Source organism: Gorilla gorilla, chromosome 11 (genome assembly GCF_029281585.2).
Source record: "Gorilla gorilla gorilla isolate KB3781 chromosome 11, NHGRI_mGorGor1-v2.1_pri, whole genome shotgun sequence".
NCBI classification, from domain to species: domain Eukaryota; kingdom Metazoa; phylum Chordata; class Mammalia; order Primates; family Hominidae; genus Gorilla; species Gorilla gorilla.
The window spans coordinates 81,304,074-81,325,095 of NC_073235.2; the positions used below are offsets into that span (position 1 = coordinate 81,304,074).

The 21,022-nt window shown below is 37.7% G+C and overlaps 1 protein-coding gene and 1 non-coding gene across 5 annotated transcripts in view; both read right to left on the minus strand.

Annotated features, from left to right (window-relative positions):
- Nucleotides 1-101: 101 nt before the first annotated feature.
- The window catches only part of CCDC141 (coiled-coil domain containing 141), a 219,622-nt gene continuing 198,701 nt past the window's right edge, over nt 102-21,022 (minus strand). Inside the window, exons 22-25 of one of the 4 annotated variants that reach the window (XM_055380321.2) lie at nt 19,544-19,660; nt 10,828-11,678; nt 8,219-8,391; nt 3,949-4,779 (exon numbers count right to left, since the gene is read on the minus strand). In XM_055380321.2, coding sequence (XP_055236296.1) covers nt 4,742-4,779; nt 8,219-8,391; nt 10,828-11,678; nt 19,544-19,660 — 1,179 coding nt within the window. In that variant the 3' untranslated portion in view covers nt 3,949-4,741. Of the gene's footprint in view, nt 8,392-10,827; nt 11,679-19,543; nt 19,661-21,022 lie in introns of all 4 variants that reach the window. The other 3 variants (XM_019021976.4, XM_055380322.2, XM_055380319.2) reach the window with 3 other exon arrangements.
- Nucleotides 5,361-5,419, minus strand: LOC115933847 (U7 small nuclear RNA). The gene has a single exon (XR_004069694.1). It is a non-coding gene; the product is annotated as a U7 small nuclear RNA (small nuclear RNA).

The following is a 21,022-nucleotide window of genomic DNA, read 5'->3' on the forward strand; positions in this document are numbered from 1 at the left end:
ATAAGAGTGGTAAGAGAAGATGTCCTTAAGTATGATGTTAGTTACAGGTTTTTATAAATGTTCTTTATCAAGCTAATGAAGTTTCCTCTGTTACTAGTTTTCTGACAGTTTTTAAAAATTATCATGAATACACATTAGATTTTTGTCAAATGTTATTTCTGCATCAATTGATATAATTACATTATTTTTCTTCTTTTGCCTGTGGATGTGGTGGATTCACTGATTGATTTTTGAATTTTGAAAGAGCCATATATACCTAGAACAAATCCCACGTCTTGTGTGGGATTTTTTTTATCCATTGTTAGATTTAACTTATTAGTGTTGTGTTGAGGATTTCTGTAATTATATTCATGAGAGATATTGGTTTTTAGTTTTCATTTCTTGTAATACCTTTACCTGGTTTTACTATTAGCATAATTCTGACCCAAGAGAATAAGTTTAAAAAGAGTTCTCTCTGCTTCTATTTTCTGGAAGAGATTGTAGAGAATGGCTATTTTTTTCCCTTTAAATGTTTGGTAAATTTATCAGTGAAATCATCTGGGCCTTGTGTTTTCTTTTTTTGGAAAGTTGTTAATTATTGGTTCAATATCTCTAACAGATAAAGGGCTTTTCAGGTTTTCTATTTCTGCTTGTGTGAGTTTTGGTAGTTTGTCTTTCAAGGAATTGATCTATTTCATTTCAGTTATCAAATTTGTGAGCTTAGAGTTTCTTTCATTTCTATTATTAGTAATTTGTGTCTTCTCTCTTTTCTTGGTTATCCTGGCTAGAAGTATATCAATTTCATTAATCTGCTCAGAGAACAAGCTTTTGGTCTCATTGATTTTCTTTATTATTTTCCTGTTTTAAATGTCATTGATTTACACTCTCGTTTTTAAGTTTTCTTTTATTCTGCTTGCTATAGGCTTAAACCACTTTTCTTTCTCTAGTTTCCTAAGGTGACAGCTTAGGATGATTTTAGATTTTTTTCTTTCTAATATATGCATTTAATGCTATAAATTTTCCTCTACATACTATTTTTCTACATCCCACAGATTTTTATGTTATATTTGTAATTTCATATTTTTCAAAATATCTAAAAATCGTTATTGAGATTTTTTTGATCTACATGTTATTTAGAAGTGTGCTGTTTAATCTACAGATATTTCTGGATTTTGGAGCTTTGTTATTAATTTCTTGTTTCATTCCATTGTGGTCTGAAAACCTGCTTTTGTATAATTATTATTCTTTTAAATTTTTAATGGATGATGTATGGCCAAGAATGTGGTCTATCTTGGAAAATGCTCCACGTGAGCATGAGAAGAATGTGTATTTTGCTGTTGTTGGATGGAATATTCTATGTGTCAATTAGATGAAGTAGATTGATAGTGCTGTTTAGGTCATGTATTTCCTAATTTTTGACTGTTAGTAATCCCATTTTTTGAACTTCTCTATTCCCCTTCCTTATATTGTATATATTCTTACTTTGGTTATATGTCTAAAGACAACTTTCCTTCCCCCTCCCTCGAACCCTGTTGTGAATAATTTCAGCTTCTTCTAGAACTCTTTGCACCATAGTGCACTTAGGGGGTGATGTTCACATAGAAGATGAAAAGTTACTGATGGACTGATATGTACTAGGGTGATCCCTTCAAATCAGGAAGAAAGCTGAGGTATTCTAGCATACCCCAGGAGTGCTGGTTTGAAAGGCTGACTGGTGTCTAGCAATGGTCTCTGGGAATTTTATTACCAGAGACTTGTATTGGTTCTTCTAAAACATGGTCATTGTAGTAGCTTCCTAGGGCTGCCATAACAAAGCACCACAAACAGGGTGGCTTAAAACAACAGAATGTATTCTTTCATCGTTCAGAAGGCTAGAAATCCAAAAGTCCAAAGTCTAAGCCAAAACAACCATTCTCTGTCCAAGGGCTTTAGGGAAATGTATTTCCTCACTTCTTTTAGCTTCCAGCGACTGCAATCTCTGGTGCACCTTGGCTTATAGCAGCTGCATTACTCCAATCTCTGCCTCTGTTGTCACGTGTCATGTACTGCCTCCTCCCTGTGTGTCTCCTCTGTGTCTCTGTGTCTGCCATGGCCTCCCTTTAAAGACACCAGGAAATGGATTTAGGGTCCACCTTGACACTACTGAACCCAGTAGAGTTCTCTTACTGGGTAACAAAAATTGTCATGTAGAAACATTTTATTGTGGTCTCTAACTTCTCGGGGAGTTCCCTAAAAACGTTTCCAGAATCCACAGGAAATTCACACAGACAGAGAAGCTGAAAGCCAAAGCTGACACTCAGTGTCCTCACCGTGTTGCGTAGCCAGTTTATCCCTTCCAGTTTTACATATGCCCAGTCACCACCCCTAAGTGGAACATAGCATACAAATCTTTCAGCTTTCCATAGACCCCATTTTCTCACCAGAAATTATGTTCTTTGGGTGGGGAAGCATTCTTATTTAATCTACTAACCCAGACCAGAATGTGAAGAAATACTATTACTCTTGTAAGAGTAATAGAAATGAATAAAAATGCATTTTAAAAGGCACCTTCTGGAGCTGCATTCACTTGAATCAAAGGCTGGCCCTGTAGGGTTGGCACGGCAGCAGCTGCTAGAGGAGCGGTTCTGGAGCAAATGGGCATATTCGCCTTTCTGACCCTGCCAAGTAAGTGGTTTCCTACCTTGTCTGCATTTCCAGCTGATTCTGTTTTCCAACAGCTTGTTTGTGTGTGGGTGTGCATAATACTTATTACAAAGCGAGGTGGCTGTCTGCCATCATTAGCATAATATGCGTTGGAGACAATTTGCCATGGATAAAGTAGGTCCCTTTATATTTCACTGATTTTTTTATACTCAAAAGATTTTATTGCATGTTTTTTTTTAAATGCATACATAAGATAAAAATACCATTTTGTAGATGCTTGAATCAATAAAGTTCTTGTAAAAAGAACTGTTGTTGAATGGGACAAAGGAAAAAGATTTCATTTTATTACCTAGTTCTGGAGCTGCTATTTTACAAGTATTGATGTTTACGTGCATTCTAAATGGAAAAACAGCCATGGCAAGCAGCCATGAGAATACAGATAGAAAACTTCATGTTATGTAACTATTATTGTTCAGGTTTAAAGAAAAATTGGATTTGATCTATTTTTTTTATCTATGGTTAAAATATATTTTGATTTCACCCAGTTTTTATTGTGCTAATTGGGAATACACACACATTCTTGTCTATACAATTATTTCTGCACTCTTGCTCTTTAAGGAAGATAGGAAGTTAATTTTACGGTACAAAAAGGAGGATCCAATGAATCCGATTTGCCATGTCCTGGGTTACACAAATGAAACTGCTGTTGAACAGAAGGAAGAGTGAGCAGGCCAAACGCTCAAACTCTCAACACAAAGGCTTGTTCACCCTGAGGAGGGTCATGCCTCCAACCTGCACTGATGCTCAGATGGTTCATGATGTTATACAAACCCTCACCATCAAAAGGAACAGTGCTGTGGAGATTCATGGAAAAAGGCCAAAATCACAGCTGTGTGCTTCCTGTTTTTGAGGTTGAATTCATGCACAACTGATAACATTCAAATCTCATCTCCTGTGATAAGCACAGAGAAAATGAATTGTTTTTGCTTTAAAAAGGACACTTTCATTTAAGTCAATGCAAATCTTTTAGCTTTCCAATGCAACTCAAGATTCCGCTTATTATAAATGGAAAACAGTCTGTCATGCCTTGGCATTTACATTGACACAATATCAGAGCATACTGGAAGGAGATATTTTATTTTGTTTCAACTAACTTATTTCATGGCTGCACTTAAAATGCTGTGCATACAACAGGAGTTTCAAAAGCTTCAGATGGTGATTTTTAGTAAGAAATGGTCATGAATAAAGACAAACATAAAGCAGAACAAAATAAGATATTCTTTCCTTTCTTCATTTGGAATTCAAATACTCTTAAGTTCTTGGATTTGGCTTTCTTTATATTTACAAGTTTGTATGAAATACTGGTTTCAAATAAGATCTGTTCACAGCCCAGATTACTGAGCCCCAGCTACAATTAAATATTGATCATTTACGTAGTGTTCTAAAGAAGTACATAAATTCTGGTTTTGACAGTTTGGATTTAGTCATAGAGAGTGGAGGCATCCAGTTCCTCATACCGGATGATGATTTATGCCTAAGTACATATGTTTTAAAATGTTGGAACACTTTAAAATGTTGGAACAATATTGATCCAGGAACAACAATCCTGGACCTTTCCTCTTTCCTCCTTACTATTATTTTAGTCCGTGGAGCCAGCGTCTATTTTTAAATTCAAATGTTCAATCAGGGTCTAGCCCAGAGGGTCTGGAGGGTTCTCACACAAGTTTTGCAGATGAGGTGAGAGATTTTCATGAGTGCTTCATTGTTAGGGCCTGATTTGGATTGACTCCTGTCTATAAGAAGGGAGAATCATCTTTGTCTTTTTACATTTCCCCTCTCCTCCCTCTAAAAAGGGGAGAAAAACAAGCTAGGTTTATCTTTGTTTACCTTTGGCAACAATTCAATTCAAAAGGGTTTACTGAGTGTGACTGTGTCTTAGGTACTGGCAATACAATGACAACAGGGCTGTCATGAATCCTGCTGATAAGGTTCTTACAGCCTAGCCAGAGGAGAATGATGCTCAAACCTGCGACTTCTGTGTGTATATTCAGGGGCGTGGCTGGGCAGTGCAGGTGCTGACAGTGCACATGGCAGGACCATCTACTCTGGACTTGATGGGTCAGGAGGCTTCCCAGGGGAAGTTGTGTCTCAGCAGAACTGGAACATAAGCAAGAGTTAAGTCACATGAAGATAGGGTGGTGAAGATAGTAAGAGAGTTATAGGAAGAAAGGGCTGGAGAGAAGAGCATGATATGTTAAAACCCTGAAGTTAAATGTCACTTTGCTAGGGGTTGGGGGTAATAGGAGGCTGGAGAGGGGAGGCCAGGTTGTAAAGGGCCTATGAACTACTTGAGGAAATTTAAATTTGAGCAAAGCAGTTAGAAGGGTCTTGTAGTCATCTATTTTAAGTATGTGTCTTGATTATGAGTGATAGAGGTTACCATTATTGATTAATATAGCTAAAAAATTTTCTGCATCTTGTTCAAATATTTTAAATATCATAGAATATTCAGAGATTCAAATGTACAGATTCCTACAGTAAATTTCTCTTGGAATTGAGTGTGAAAAACTACCACCAAATATTTATACATCCTTTTATTGGAAAATCAAAGCTGGAAAACTCAATGATTTTGCCTTATGAAAACTTAAAAACATTTTGTTTTGCAGTTCTTCGAAATATCAAGTATTTATAATTTGTTTAAGAGTTTAGAAGTTTTAAAAAGTTTTCTGGTGAAAATCCTGAGTTTAATTTTCACCAGAAAACCTGCTAGACAAATTCTAAAAGAGCTGTAACACATGTAATTTTTAAACTTTCTTTTCATTTTAGTTTTCTTGTTGAAAATGTTTTGATATTACTAACCATTCAGGATTTTCTCTAGAAGTAAATGGTTATAAATTATGTATATACCTTAAAATAGAAACAACACTTAAATTTCCTAGGTCTTACATTTTTAACCAGTAACTGCAATTGATACTTTCATAAGAAGAATTATTTGCTCAAGACAGAAATCCCAGCAAAAAGGAAAATCACACTTAAGTTTTTGAAATTAAAACATAACCAGAAGAATAACTGAATAATTATTCTTTACTGCTGTGGGAGTCAATCAATAGCCCAGATGAATAGGTAGATGGATAGGTACACAGAAAGCTATCTGTACTATATCTTGAATATCAGCATAGTACTCTTCTGATCTTTGTGCTCCCCACCCCCACCTTTCTCTCTCTCCTCTCTCTAGAAATGGATTTTGCATGCTTTTTTCCATCATAACCATGGATGCATATGTATCTCATTCTGTTCCCCAAAGAGTTAACATGAACAAGCATGCAATAGAGAAAGCAAACCAGGAATTCCCATGCCCTAACAACCCCAACACACAAATTCAACCATGTTGACAAAATGGGAAGGGAGATCCTGCCAAATTAATAAGAAAGAGAAAGTGGGAAGAGAGACAGTTTGTTACCGGGTCTCACCTGCCTTCTTTGGACATGAATAGGTTTTTACTCTTTAGCTTCAACATGGGCAATAGCAGTTAGGCAAGATTCACACATTATTTGAAATTGGACAAAAAGGATACAAGAGGCCGGGTATGGTGGCTCATACCTGTAATCCTGGCACTTTGGGAGGCTGAGGCCCAGCCTGGCCAACATGGTGAAACCTGGTTTCTACTAAAAATGTAAACATTAGGTAGGCATGCCTGTAATCCTAGCTACTCAGGAGGCTGAAGCAGGAGAATTGCTTGAACCCGGAGGTGGAGGTTGCAGTGAACCAAGATGGCACCACTGCACTGGGCAAGAGAGCAAGACTCTTTCTCAAACAAAAAAAAAAAAACCAAAAAAAAGATAGTTAAGAGAAATTTCCTAGAATGCTGTGTATACAAGCTTTTAATATAGTTCTACCAAAATTTAGAAGGAAACTGAGATTTAATTTTTTAATTAAATTGGATATGCAGCCCAAGAAAGTATACGCCAACTTTTTACTTGACTACACATTTCACATCTTCAGATAACATTCAGTAACTTTTTAATAACAACTTGAATACATTACATTTAAATATTTTGATTATTTGTAGACAGTCTTCCAGCAACATAATTAATTTCTTCCCTTCATCAAAAATCTGTAATGAATTATTCTTTCAACTAAAGATTTTCCTCAGCATAATAAGACTACATTTAAAATCTAAAAAGCAAATGCTTCCCTACTTCAAGCTTATTTTTAAAAGGAAGCCAAAAAATGATCTTTTTTGAATAAAGTGTTTCAGAAAGGCATAGGATACTTCAATATTATAGTAATAATTATTATAAAAGGATAGAATTCATCTCATACCATTCTATTACATGTTTCCCCCTAGAACAAACAAAATGTATCCTCCTGAGTTTAATTTCAAGTCTTTGAAAAGAATGCAGTCTTCAGGAATTTAAGCTCTAATTCATAAAACATCACTTTCCTCCATGGAACTAGTTGAAGATTACATGTTAACAGCACTCCTTTAATATTCTAAAAAAACAGCATCTAAAAAAAAAGAAATAGTGAGCAGGAGGCCGGTCTGATGACAAATTACATTAAACAATATCATTATCCTTAGCCCTCATACAGTGTTTTCCATTTTCCAGATGTTTAAAAGACACAAAATGAAAACTCTCAATTGCCCAAGAGGTAGATGATGAACTCATTTTCCAGACAGGAAACTGAGGCAATGAGATGCTTCGCCATAAAGTATAAAAATGGTCATCAGCAGAATCAAGATGAGAAGCAGAAACACCTGGTTACACATTGCTGCTCAAAACACATCAATAGAATGTCAGGAATAACGTTGGTTCTTTCTTGCAACCTGTGTTCCATCTTGCTGTATGACATGCAGAGCTGACAAAAGATGGAAACTCTATTTAAAGTTGATGGCACGTCTATCCTCCAATGTCAAACCCGTGAGAGCAACATGAGGAATGATTATTTACAGTGACATCATCAGACTCAGGAATGTGGTCTATGTTGAAATTACACAGAATGCATTTCAGTAACAAGATCAAGACATGGAAAGCAAAATTAAAGGACAGCTAATGCAAAAATACAACATCAATTCAATAGTTCTACTGATATTCCCTACAAAGGGATGTTTTAAAATACAATTAAAAATAAATTATTGAACAACCGTATTTGAAATTTAGCACATCTCTATGCCGATGTCAGCTTTCATCTGCACACCCTTAAATTAGGAGGGAATAGGCATAGAATAATTTTGCTGCATATTATGTTGAAAACATCTCTTTCTAGAGTACAAAAATATGTTCTTATCCACTATAGACAATTTACCAAGCTTCTCAAATATATTAAACACTCAAGAAAATTTGATTATTTCACCTAGCAGTGGTATTAGCCAAACAAGTATGGTGATAAGACGGGAGATACACTTGGTGGGAGATGCTTCGCAGGAGGTGCAGGAAGATAAACAGCGGCACTTTTCTTTAGGCACATGAGAATGATGTCCATTAGTGCCAACACCACAGTTATTGTGTGAGTAGCCAGTACATTAGGGACACACTAACATAGATGACACACAGGGTTATCCAGTTTACTCTTGTGATTGGCAGCCTGCAGTTACCTGTCACGTGGAGGATGACATTGGAAGAGAGAGCGCCGCTAGAGTTTTGGGCCCGAGCCACATAGAGGCCTGCATCTGCCTTGCATACCTTTGGAATGAACACCGAATGCCTTGTCTCCTTGTGTAAAACCTGTAAGTGCCCATCTGCAGACAGTTTCTGGCCCTTCTTGTACCTGAAGCAGAGAGGCAGTTTTTAAAGTCAGGATTGCTGTTTATTCACATTATTTCCAAGTTCTAATAATGCTTGCAAATAGGCCCATTACCACTGCAATATTCTCTTAGGATTAGTAGGAACCTTGTAACCACAACAAATTCCAGTGGGGCTCTTTATCTTTTTTTCTTTAGTAGGCTAGATTGCAGTAGCAGAATCAGAGATCATTGCAGCCTCAAACTCCTGGGATCAAGCAATCCTCCCACCTCACGCTCTCAAGTAGCTGGGACTACAGGCGCTTACCACCATGTGCAGGCTAAGTTTTTTATTTTTTATTTTTTTAAGAGATAGGATCTTGCTATGTTACCCAGGCTGGTCTTGAACTCCTGGTTTCAAGCAATCTGCCTGCCTCAGCCTCCTGAGTAGCTGGTATTATGCGCTGTTTATCTTTCAAGCAGAAGTTGGCAACTGGTGGCGAGAGAATTGCTTTGACTGGCTCAATGTTTTTGGAAAACTGAATTTTTTGAAATCCTTTAAAAATTGGAATATTGCATATGAAAATTCAGATATCCAGCTACCCCTAAAAACAAAAACAAAGCAGACCATCTGGTCACACTAGGCCACCATTTGCTCATAGTAACAATTACCTAGGGTGTGAAATGGCACCCTCATGTTGTCCAGCTTTATTCTTTTTGCCACTCTGGAACAGCAGCTGTGACTCCTTATAAACTGTATGGGAGTGAGACTCATCTACCCCATCATATTCATACCACAGTATCCACAGGACAATACAGATGTGCTGTTTTAGAGGACTGTACTTAACATCACCTCCTGATGAGATCACTTCATTTAATTTTTTTGAAGCAATTTCATTAGAAGAAAATGACTTCTAATTATAAAAGGTATTTATGCAACTGGATTATGACTATTAATAACATATTTCTAGAAGTTTCCTATGAACATGAGTGCTTAACTGCATGGTTTTATAAAGAAATAATTTTATTTTGTATGTCTGAGATTCTTGTTTATTTATTTATACCCACAATCTATCACTCAGGGGTGATGACAAATGTGAATCGTTTTCTGTTCCCATTGCCTAAGTGATAACTTTGCCTTTTCTTGGGTATCCTAAGAATGTATGATATCCTGAAAGCTTGTCAGTTATTAATTGAGCACAGTTGTAAATCTGATGGCAAAACATTTGTTTACAACATTGCAATATTCTTCAACAACACGTATGTAGCAGTGCTTCTTTAACCACACACATACTAACCAAATTATTAATATTTACAGTGTGGACAAAAACAAGAAACACATCTGACAACATTTTTCTTTGGAGTGAACTGAGATTTAATAATGAATTAAATATCTTTAAAATTCATAAATATGACACTCTTGATTTGTAAAAACATGCAACAAGACAATAAAACAAAAAGCAAAAGTGACTGCACTAATATAGCACAAGTGCAGTTTTTTAAATAATTTGAGAAACCAAAGTTTTCTCATAAGTTCCTTAGATAACTGGTTCATATTTCAAGTACCATCAATGGGCACACACAATAATTGAAACTGATCATTTAATATCTACTGAAACATTGTGATCAATAAATGCTATTTTACTTAATCTTAGTTTATAAGTATAAACGTGGCTCTTGCAGATTTGTCACTTTGTCCTCAAATAAATTTACTTAAGGAGGAGAATTTTCTAAATGTTTAAAAGTAACCCACATATTGAGAAAGAACTGCTTTTGTTACCAATAGTAGGTGATCCAAAACCAGTATTCTACAGTTTGCTTTTACTGAAACAAATAGGCTAAAAAATAATGATGTCTCCAGAGTGAAATCATATCGTTTACAGCTCAGTTATTATACTACCTTTCAAAAATGAGTTTATTGCCTGTCACCTGGAGCAACTGTGACAGAAATATTTATATTTCACCTCTCACATTGAAAAAATTTGTAAAAAGAAATCCTAGTAAAACAAAATGTTACAAAGATGACACGTGTGACTGTTGGAAAGAGGAAAAAGATGAAAGAGGTAAATGAGAGTAAAGGGAAATAAAAACAAATTCTTATATTTTCAATTGCATAAAGGTAGTTAAAGCAAGCAGATGCCATGCTTATATGGAAACAGACAATAAAAAATAATTTCAACCCACAATCTTTAGAAATGTGGAATGTTAAACACAGAAGAAAACAAGCACAACCAACCTACAGTGCTTTGGAAATTTGTTAAATTATTAGTACTTTATATGGTTAACTTTTATTTTTCTTAAAGGTATTAACTATGCTGCTACTAAAATGAGAGGGGTCTGATGTGAGATTGAATCATGCAGAGTTGCAGTGTCATAGAATATTAATCAGCTAGCCCTAAACCTTTCAGTTAGTGCTCACAGAATGATTTTTCTCTGTGATTGAATTTGTTTCCATTTATGGCTTGTCATTATAGGCTACCCACCATGTCAGTGTAGGCTCTGGAAATCCTGTTACTTCAACTTCCAAAGTCACTGGAGAACCTTCCATGACAGTTACATTAGACAGGAGCCTGGAGAAATTAGGTGCCTGGTCAGCTAGGCTGACCACGCTGCTCTTTGCTGATGTGCTTTTAATCTCTTCTCGAGGAACCATTTGCCTCTGATAGCCCCTGCTGGTGCCTGATTGAAACCTGAGGCCCGAGAATGCATCAGAGGAAGCATGCAGCCTATCTTGGGTTTTAGTGAAGTTATTATCAGCATGCATTTTCTCCCGTGTTTCTAGCAAACCGCCCTGAGCCTGAGGGTGCTGCTGTAAAGCTCTCTCATGCACTTCACTCATCATGCTCTCTGGATGTTCAGCACTGATTCTGTGTAAGGCAGTACTCTTTTCCACGAATCCTCTGGAGGTTAGAGGGGGCTCAGCTTTGAACTGGAGGTAAGGCCTCTCAAAATGACTTGAAAATGTTTCTCTCTTATCATTGCATGCATCCGCAAAGGCAACAGGTGGTGGAAGAACAGATTCCTGGGCATCCCCTGGGCTGCTGGTCCCAGCCTGTACCCCATAGCTGCTTATGTGAAGGCTGAGGGAGGAGCTGACAGGCTCTTCCACCTCCATGTCAGATGGTGCAAGGGGGGACTCAGGGCTTCCTGGGAGAGGAGGCAAGGAGATGTCATCAGGTGAGACACACTCATATTCTTCCCCTGAGAGCATGTCTTCAGGCAGGAGCAGGCCCTGGACGCCACCCTCCTTGTCAGTGGACACCTTCAGGTCTTGTGGTAGTCGCTCTTCCCCTGTTCCATTGATGCCCAAAAGATCTGCCACCTGCACCTGCCCCTTGAAAAAAGAAAAGCCAAATCATCCTTATTCATTCATTTTTCTTTTTCCAGTTTCAATTACAGTAAAACTCAACTTCAGAGAGACAACTTGAGACAACCTACAGGGGGTTAAAATTTAGGGGGCTGGAGCAAGAATTACAGATGGGAAACCATTTGTCTGTTGATCCTGAGCACAGTCCCACTTCTCATGACTAAGGAATCATTATAAAGACTTCAAGTTCTGAGTAAAGTGTGATAGACCTTGTGAACAGAAGAGAGAAAGCCCTAGTTTCCATCTGTAGTGAAGGGGTTGGACTAGATCAACATCTTTCAAACCATGATCTGGGGAGTCTTCTCAAACAGCAAAGTCAGCTTAGGTCTGGCTTGTCTACACACACATCTATAAACACACAGATGCTGACCATCAGAGACTCCCTGGTTAGGTGATTCCTTGGACTCTCCCGGAATAACCTGTCCTTTCTCTCAAGAAAGCCATTTCTTTTTAAAATAAATTGTAGTGAAATATACATAAAATGTACCACTTCAACCATGTTTAAGTGTACGGCTCAGTGGCATTAAGTGCATTCACATTGAGTGTAACTATCACTGCCACCCATCTCCAGAACTTTTTCATCTTTCCAGTTGAAATTCTGTATCCACTAAACACTACCCCCCTAATCTTCTGTCTTCCCCCGACTCAGCCTCTGGCAACCACTATTCTATTCTCTTGCTCTATGCATTTGACCCCTCTATGTACCTCATATAGAGAAAGCAATTCTTCATGACTATTTTATTTTCTTGAAGTCCCTTAGTTTATTCTTGCATTGAAAAAATATTTATTGAGCACCTACTGCTATACACTAGGAACCATGCTAGTATTAGAAGCATAATTTGGTGAATACAAGTAGATCAGTCCCTGCAGTTGAGGAGATGATATCCTAGTGGAGGAGGTAGATATTAATGGAACAATCAGACGTGATGGCCTTTCCCAAGAGAGCACATCAAGATACAATAGGAAAGCACCTGCCACTTGTCTCTGCTCCAATCTGAGTGTAGTCCTGCTAGGAGCGGTGAGTAGCAGTACTTCTTTCTCTGCTTCCACTGTCCTAGTCTAATCCACATCCATCTCTGGTTTAAGAAGAGGCTCAAATGTCCCTGTTGCATAGACTCAAAAGAACATTGAAGCTGAAAAGTGATCTTATCTATCCCCACCTGCTGGTTTTATATCTCCTTTCTGTGCCGTTCCTCAGCATTTTGGGTGCCTTCTTACTTAGTATGTACTGGTTTTTGTCCCGTAGTAACTGATGCATATAGGAAAGTCACATCTTGCCTTGCCTTTGAGTTTTTCATTTTAGCCCATAGTCCTGCTGTTGATATACATTTTGTAAGTGATTTTTAAGAAAATAAGACTGGGTGCGGTGGCTCACACCTGTAATCCCAGCACTTTGGGAGGCCAAGGTAGGCGGATCACAAGGTCAGGAGATTGAGACCATCCTGGCTAACATGGTGAAACCCCGCCTCTACTAAAAATGCAAAAAATTAGCCAGGCGTGGTGGTGCGCACCTGCAGTCCCAGCTACTCAGGAGGCTGAGGCAGGAGAATCTCTTGAACCCAGGAGGCAGAAGTTGCAGTGAGCCGATACCGCACCACTGCACTCCATCCTGGGCAACAGAGTAAGACTCTGTCTCAAAAAAAAAAAAAAAAAAATTAGCTAGGTGTGGTGATGGGTGCCTGTAATCCCAGCTACTTTGGGAGGCTGAAGCAGGAGAATCTCTTGAACTCAGGCAGAGGTTGCTGTGAGCCGAGATCGAGATCGTGCCATTGTACCCCAGCCTGGGCAACAAGAGTGAAACTTCGTCTCAAAAAAAAAAAAAAAAATGTGTTTTCAGGTTGAAGAGTCGAAGCAAAGCAATGTTGCTTCTACTATCCCACAGAGATTATCTCTCCTCAGAGAAACATTAACCCAACTTAGCGAAAGTGGTTTCCTTCAGCCATTTACTAAAAGTTTAAATTCTGAGTCTAAAACCCAGATGTTCTTAGAAGTTCCCCTCATTAAAAAGAATATTAAATTACTAATTGCCCCTCCCTCTTTTGGCTGTTGTGCCACAGCTTAGCTTGGTCTCTCTCTCTCTCCATCTCTTCATGAAAGTAGAATGCTTATTTTCCTCCTTATAGGGACTTTGATCAACCACCTATTCAGTCTAAGAATCTCCACTACAACATTTTGGCAGCCTCTATTTGAACACTTTTTCTGAAACAGTACTTTGAGAATGTGTGCCTTACTTGTGTTAAGAATATCTTCCTATATGTAGCAAAGATCTGCCTTTCTGCAGTTTCCACCAATGGATCTGAATTGGCCTCCTGGAGCTACACAAAAAGTCCAGCTGCTCTCCAACTTTAATAGCTCTTTGACTGTTTGGAGAATTGGTCCTACGACCTGTCTAAGCCTCTTTCTCTGTACCAGACACTCTCAGGTCTTCTTTTGCCTCAACTCTCTCTCATCATCTTGGTCATTTCTGGGAGGTCCCACTCCTACTGCGCCACAAGATCCTTCATAGAAGAGCAGGGACATTTGTTGACTTGTTGGCCTTCCAGGGGCAGACAATGACAACTCCTTAATGACTTCTTCAGGTAACCTATGACTCTCCACAGAAGAATAATGTTTTACAATTGTCTGAAAATTTACAACAAGCTTAGGAGAGAAACTTGAATACAAGTCCAGACCCGTCTCCCAACTCCTCAATCTCTGCTGGGGAGGAATTTATTTCCTAATTGAGGGTTTGGAAGAAGGTACTGAGCATGCTCAGATCTGTCTCTATGAGGCCCTCACTTTTGGATTTGCCTTTCATGAAATGCATGGGTTCAGGTTGGCTCTAAGGCACGAAAATCCCCTGGAGGTGAAGTCTGTGGTCGTCTAGATGGGCACCCAAGTGGACTGGGTACATATTTAATCTATTTAAATCAGGCATGAAGTTTAGGGAAACCCACTAGAAAAGTCCAAGCCATCCAGCTTTAACTGGTTCCTGACTCCTGTATCTTACTTTCAGCTGGTGCCAAACACATGAAAGGAATACAAGGCTATCATTTTTTCACTTCTAACAATTCCTAAAATAGAAAACGTACTTTCCTCAAAAAATAACACTACCCAATAATTTCTACTATCAATAAGAGGAAAAGAGTTTTCTCAAATCTTTTTCTGGGACCATTTAACTTCCCATTAAACATGTTTGTTTCTAGAGTTGTTTACTTTCCAGATGGTAAGTAATCAGTGGAATCATCATCTTCTTGACTTACATGATATGTTTTTATTAAGGTGATTGTATTAGTTCATTTTTTTAAATAAAAATCACATGGGACCATTGACTTATGCTGAATTTGTAGTCAACTAAAATGTCCTGCCTCCTCTGTCCATTAATGCTATTGATGAAAATGTTGAACACTGCAGTGTTTAGAACAAAGTTAGATATCTCCACAAGACAGATTGTCTCCAAAGTTGACGTTGATGAACTACTTAACACTCTTGAGTACAATTATAACTTGGCCAAACCCTCATTCAGTACACATTTCTCCACTTATCTTAAGAGAGCATCATAAGTGTGTTTATCAAATGACATCTTGAAACCATAATAAATTATGCCTATGGCACTAACCTAGAATTACTCATTAAATGATCATCTCAGGAAGCAAGATAAGGTGAGTTTAATATATATGCAAGTGGTCTTCTGAGTAAATCAATTTGGCTCTTGGCACTTCTGCTTTTATTCTTAAATGCAAAATTGAATGCATTAAATTATCACAGGTACTTCAAAACTATGTACATCTATTATGTATCATATAAAAAATTAAAAATGCAAATAAGATTTCAGTTTTTAAGTCATTATGGAATTTTATGGAAACATTATTTTATTTTATTCTCATTTTTATTTTTGAGATGGAGTTTCACTCTTGTTGCCAAGACTGGAGTGCAATGGCGCAATCTCGGCTCTCTGCAACCTGCATCTCCCAAGTTCAAATGATTCTCCTGCCTCAGCCTCCCAAGTAGCTGGGATTACAGGCACCCAGCTAATTTTTGTATTTTTAGTAGAGATGGGGTTTCACCATGTTGGCCAGGCTGGTCTTGAACTCCTGGCTTCAGGCGATCTACCCGCCTTGGCCTCCCAAAGTGCTGGGGTTACAGGCGTAAGCTACAGCACCCAGCCAGAAACATTATTTTAAAACTCACTGAGCTATATTTTCTAGAACTGTCTAGTTTTCAACTATGAAAATGCTATCCAAACATTTACATATACTAATTATTTGTTAATATTTTTTCACCATAAAACCATGTTTGTTATTACCAAAAAAAATGTGTGCGTGTTATTTACCCAGAAAAGGTTAAATAAATTTATGGTTTTCAGTACAGACAGGGCATATTTACATCAGTCTAATGAGTTCTGGCAAAATAGCTGGGAAACTCTGATCTAATTCACCAAAACATAGCTCAACTCTCAATCTGCTTTTCTTATATCAAATTGAGAGGCTGATCTTTGTCTTTTTGTTGATTCCTTTTTCTTTTCCCACCTTCTAAATATATGAATGGCCTGCAGTCTTATCTTTAAGTTCTCTAATTGTCTCTATATTCCTTGCCCCTCAAACATCTCACCCACTTACATATCTAGTAAACAATTAGCTTTTAATTAATACTAAATCTATTAGCTTCAAGTCTTATCTCTGTCAGGACTTCTGAACTTTCATTTCTGCTGATGGGCATAATCCCTTGAATTTAAATCATTGCTCTGTAGGCAGAAAAAATGTCTGGAAGGGAGAATACAGTGATATTCCTACATCCATTCAACTAAGTGGGCAGAACCAATCCTCAAAGTCCATAGAGCAGGGAACTACATATGTGGTAAATTTGAAGGAACACTACAAGATTTTATCTTCCAAAATACCTCCATAACAGATAGCCTTACTTTAGGGTAAATAATATTTAATGAAAGTAAGTAGGAAGAACACAAAGGAAGATATTAAGCATAGGACTTGGTCTGTAAAACGCATTCGTAGAGAAGGCCCTTAGCGGGGGCTTTAGACAAAAAGGGGTAATATGGTATTTTGGGGCACTTTAGGTGGACAAGGTAAAAGAAAAGGGAACAGAGAGGTGGTGAAGAAGAACACTAATTTTCTTCCCAATTTCTTTCAAGGCAAGTGTTTCAGGAACATCTTCCTGTACCTGCCGGGTGATCAGGATTAGTGTGTGTGTGTGTGTTGAGGGTAGAGGGGGAGTGCAGGGTCCTCACCTAGTCTGATAAGAGCACTCCACTGAATTCTTTGGTGCAAAAATATTTCCATGCTATTGCTTATAAGCAGATAAATAGGAAGAGGGGAAAAGTTTGTCATGGACATCTACAGTATCATTACAAAACAGCTTATGTACATGCAACAGTTCCTGGGAGCTCCCATTTTGGTCTTGTGGGAAAAGTGTATGGCTAAAATTCAGGAGAATTGGGGTGACTGCCAGTTCTTACACTACTTTCTGTAATTTTTGGAGGACAATATATTCAATCCTTTTTGGCCTCAGTTTCCTCAACTGTAAAATGATATTTTATTAAATCCCTTCTAGCACTAAAATTCTATAACTCTAAATGCTGGCATCAAAAGCCATCATCTTCCACCAAATAGTTGCATGACTTTAGGTGAGTCTGTTAATACTGTGTGCTTCCATCTAACCTTAGGAGTTTTCATATCTTCAGTGCTCACATTGGGAATAAAACACCATCACTAATCTGTTAGCAGTGCTACATGTGTTGCATTAGTGAATTGCCTAATTCCACCTGCTGCATTTTTGGGTCTGAAAAATGAGAAGTACTTTGCTATCTCCAGGAAAAAAATCCCTGCATTGAATATATTCTTATAGTAGTTCAGTGGAACTATTCTTTCCAACTCAAATAATTTCCTCAGGAAGTCTACCATCATTTAAGGGTATCAGAATTGACCGCAATAATACCAGGACAAGCTTTTCACTTGGTGCTTCCTATCTGCCCACACGGGGTTGTGGAGAATCATTACATCTGATCTACATATAAATAATAGAGACAATAAGAGGGTAAATGTGATTGAGCTACTTAAAAGTGAAGATTACTGCCACCTTTTCATTTTGCTGTCTACACCAATTGCACCAGGACATGACATGATGTTAACAAGAATTCTTGACAGCTGTAATTGTAGACCTTCACTTACACCCAAAATGACTGATGCTCTATCCTTTTAGTTTGTATTAGAATAAAAGTTATTTTTCCATGAAGGTAAATCTTGCTTTTTTTTTAATTTAAAGGAAACTGTTTCTTCTAACAAGAAAATAAAAGCAAGAAAAACTACTTTTACTAACTATAAATTATTTTTGTTTGCTTTGGTAGCAATAACTTTTGTTTCTGAGTTCTTAGTAAATGTGTCTAGTTCACAATGTAGGAAATTGTGCAGAACTAAATAAAATAAATGATAGGGTGTTGGATTTAGTAACTCTTAGAAACCTTTTTAAGAAAATGTGGTGCATTTAAGGCTATTCTTTATTATGTCGACCAGTCGTTCTCAATTGAAGTGATTTTAGTATAATAGATGCTACTGGCATCTAGTGAGCAAGGCCAGGAATACTGCTAAACTACAATGCATAGGACAGCTCCCCACAACAGGGAATTCTCTGGCCAAAATGTCAACAGTGCTGTGGTTGAGAAACCCTGATTTAGACCAATCAGAGTAACGTAAAACCATCTGACACAAAAGTAACATCCAGCAAAATGACCAAAGTTTGGCAGCTCTCCTTTGCCTCAGAGAGGAATCTGGGTTTAAGTGGCTCAAGACCCTACCACAAAAAAAGACAGCTTGCTTAACACTACTTGCTGCCTGCTGGTTGTATAACTGCACCAGGCCTTGACATAGATTAACCTGTGGAAAAGGACCTATAAGAAAGCTGAAAGAACCATATTGACTTCAAGGAAAGACAAATCTTTCTCCACAAAATAACTGTTACAAATGGAGAGGGTTTTTGTTTGTTTTTAACTCTCATGTCACAAGAAGTGTATTTTATTAATTTGAGCACGGTTGAGAATAATGTTGACTTTGATTGTTCCTTCAGCTCCTCAGGAGAGAAACATTGGGAGCAGGCAACTTGGCAAAGCAAAAAGTCAAAAGCTAATTATAGTCCAGCAGCTGTGAATAGAGAGTGAGCAACTTATGCTGAAAAACCATCTTGATGTTGTGATTTAAATAACACTTTCAAAATCATGATACATTTGCATTTTTGTGAGTATCTGTAGTCGTTACATGCTTTATCAGTAAGTGCATAAGTTTTACAATAATTTAAATATTTCTCTAAATACTTTAGTATTTATATTTCAGCTGGATTCTATGATTTGGTAAATGTGCCTGGAAATATCATCTTAGAGGCAGAGTCTATGGGAACAAGATACGATCTAATTTCATGTATTAAGGTTTGCTAATGGGTTGTGTAAAACAATAAAAATCATGGCTTGGCAATATGATAAAAAGGGAGAAGTAAAATTTGAAGTTGGATTGGATATAAAAAGACAATGGAAAAGGCAGCTAGAGATGGGAAAAACAAGTGGTTTGGGGTGACATGGCATTTAAATGGCTGTCCCAATGCTACTGTGAAAGGTCATGGTTTCAGTACTCGATAGTGAGAAGCTCAGAGGAAACAGCACAACAGAGAGAAGAAGCACCAAGAAAGGAGCAAAAGGAAGCAAGGGAGGAGGAAACTCACATTGCATTTACACTGGGAAATTCTATTTGGATAGATAAGAAAGCTGCAATTCACTTTTATTTTGCAATGGACAATGACTTTAACCTCAAAGCAAAAGTCCTCAATAGCTGAGGTTAAGTAGTTTTCTTTACCTTATTCCTTTCTTCATTGAATATTGTCTGCTTATTTTTTGCTGGTTCCTTTAGCAAGTCAATGTAATCATCATGGAAGTCTTCCAAATTCGGATTCATCTTTAAAACATCTCCCTGCTGTACAAAACAACAGTTAGTGAGAGCATGAGCCAGGAAAGTTGGACAACAGTGCCATACACTAACTACTTGGAAGAAAACATAGACCACTTGCAACCTTTCAGCAAATATATTCCACAAGAGACTTGTGTACTCCCATGATGTGATTTATAAAATTATCCCTCCCAGCTCACAGTTTCCCTCCTGCCTCATTCCTTTGACAGAGTTCATTGCCAGTAAAAATTGGTTGTTGAAAGGCCCAGCAGGAAAAAAGTAATCATTATAATAGGATGCTTCTGCAGGAGCATTCTCTAGAGAAAGAAATCATTATGCATGGCAGTGTAAACCATTAGGAGAGTCTGGGGAGCAGCAGTGAGGTAGAAATGATTAAAGGTCTCTAGGGGAGAAGAAAGTAGGAAATCCAGAGAATCTACACAAGCAAAATACTGGGGAGACTCTTGAAAAGAGGAATAAAATATCACTGAGTATAGTAAAGAAAAACAGCAATTGAGAACACAGGATGCTTCATGTGGTTGAAGATATTTTGTTCCCTGCATTTCATGGGGCTCAGTTTTAGTCATGGAGGTAGTGGGGGTTTGCAAAGTACTGTGGAGTCAGTGCGAGAGCCGAGAAGACTTTGTAAAGGTGGAAAGAACCACTGGTATCCCACGTGATAGAACATAACAGTTCAGAATGATGTTTATACTGCAATGGAAGAGTCTCTATTCAACCTGGAATAAAATCCTTAGATGAGTCTTAAACAAACACGCATGCTAATCAAAATGCATATGCAACACTGGCTCGGAGGATTCAGGGAGACCCACTACTGGGGAGATTCTGCTTTCAGTCCCAACTCTAAACTGAACTGGTTTGTGCTGCTCAATGAGTCACTCTGCTTTGGTATGCAGCTGATATCTTATTCCAAAATATCAGCTGGTGTGGAAAGAATGCTAGATTTTGAATTAGATCTAAATTCAAATTTCAGATCTACCACTATTGACTATTGGGGCCCATGTAAAGCACTTTTACCCTCTTTGGACTTTTCCTTTCACCTCTACACAGAAAACATTTGCCTTCTTTTCGTCTCAACATTATTTGGAAATCACTGGAGATAATGTATATGAACGTCCTTTGTAAGTCTCAAATTGCTATACATTAGAAAGGATTTCTATCACTACTTAAGCCCTGACAGGAATTGCTGAGCCCATTTTCTATAACTTTGAAAAGAGAGCCATAGCATCAACCTTTATATTTAATAACATAAAAAATAGACATTTGCTCTCTTCATACGAACACCTGTAAAGTGCTGGTAAGCATTCTTTAGCAAGCGTTTGTTGCGGCTGTAACTCATAAAGATAATGCTGATGCCTATTTCTCTTGCCA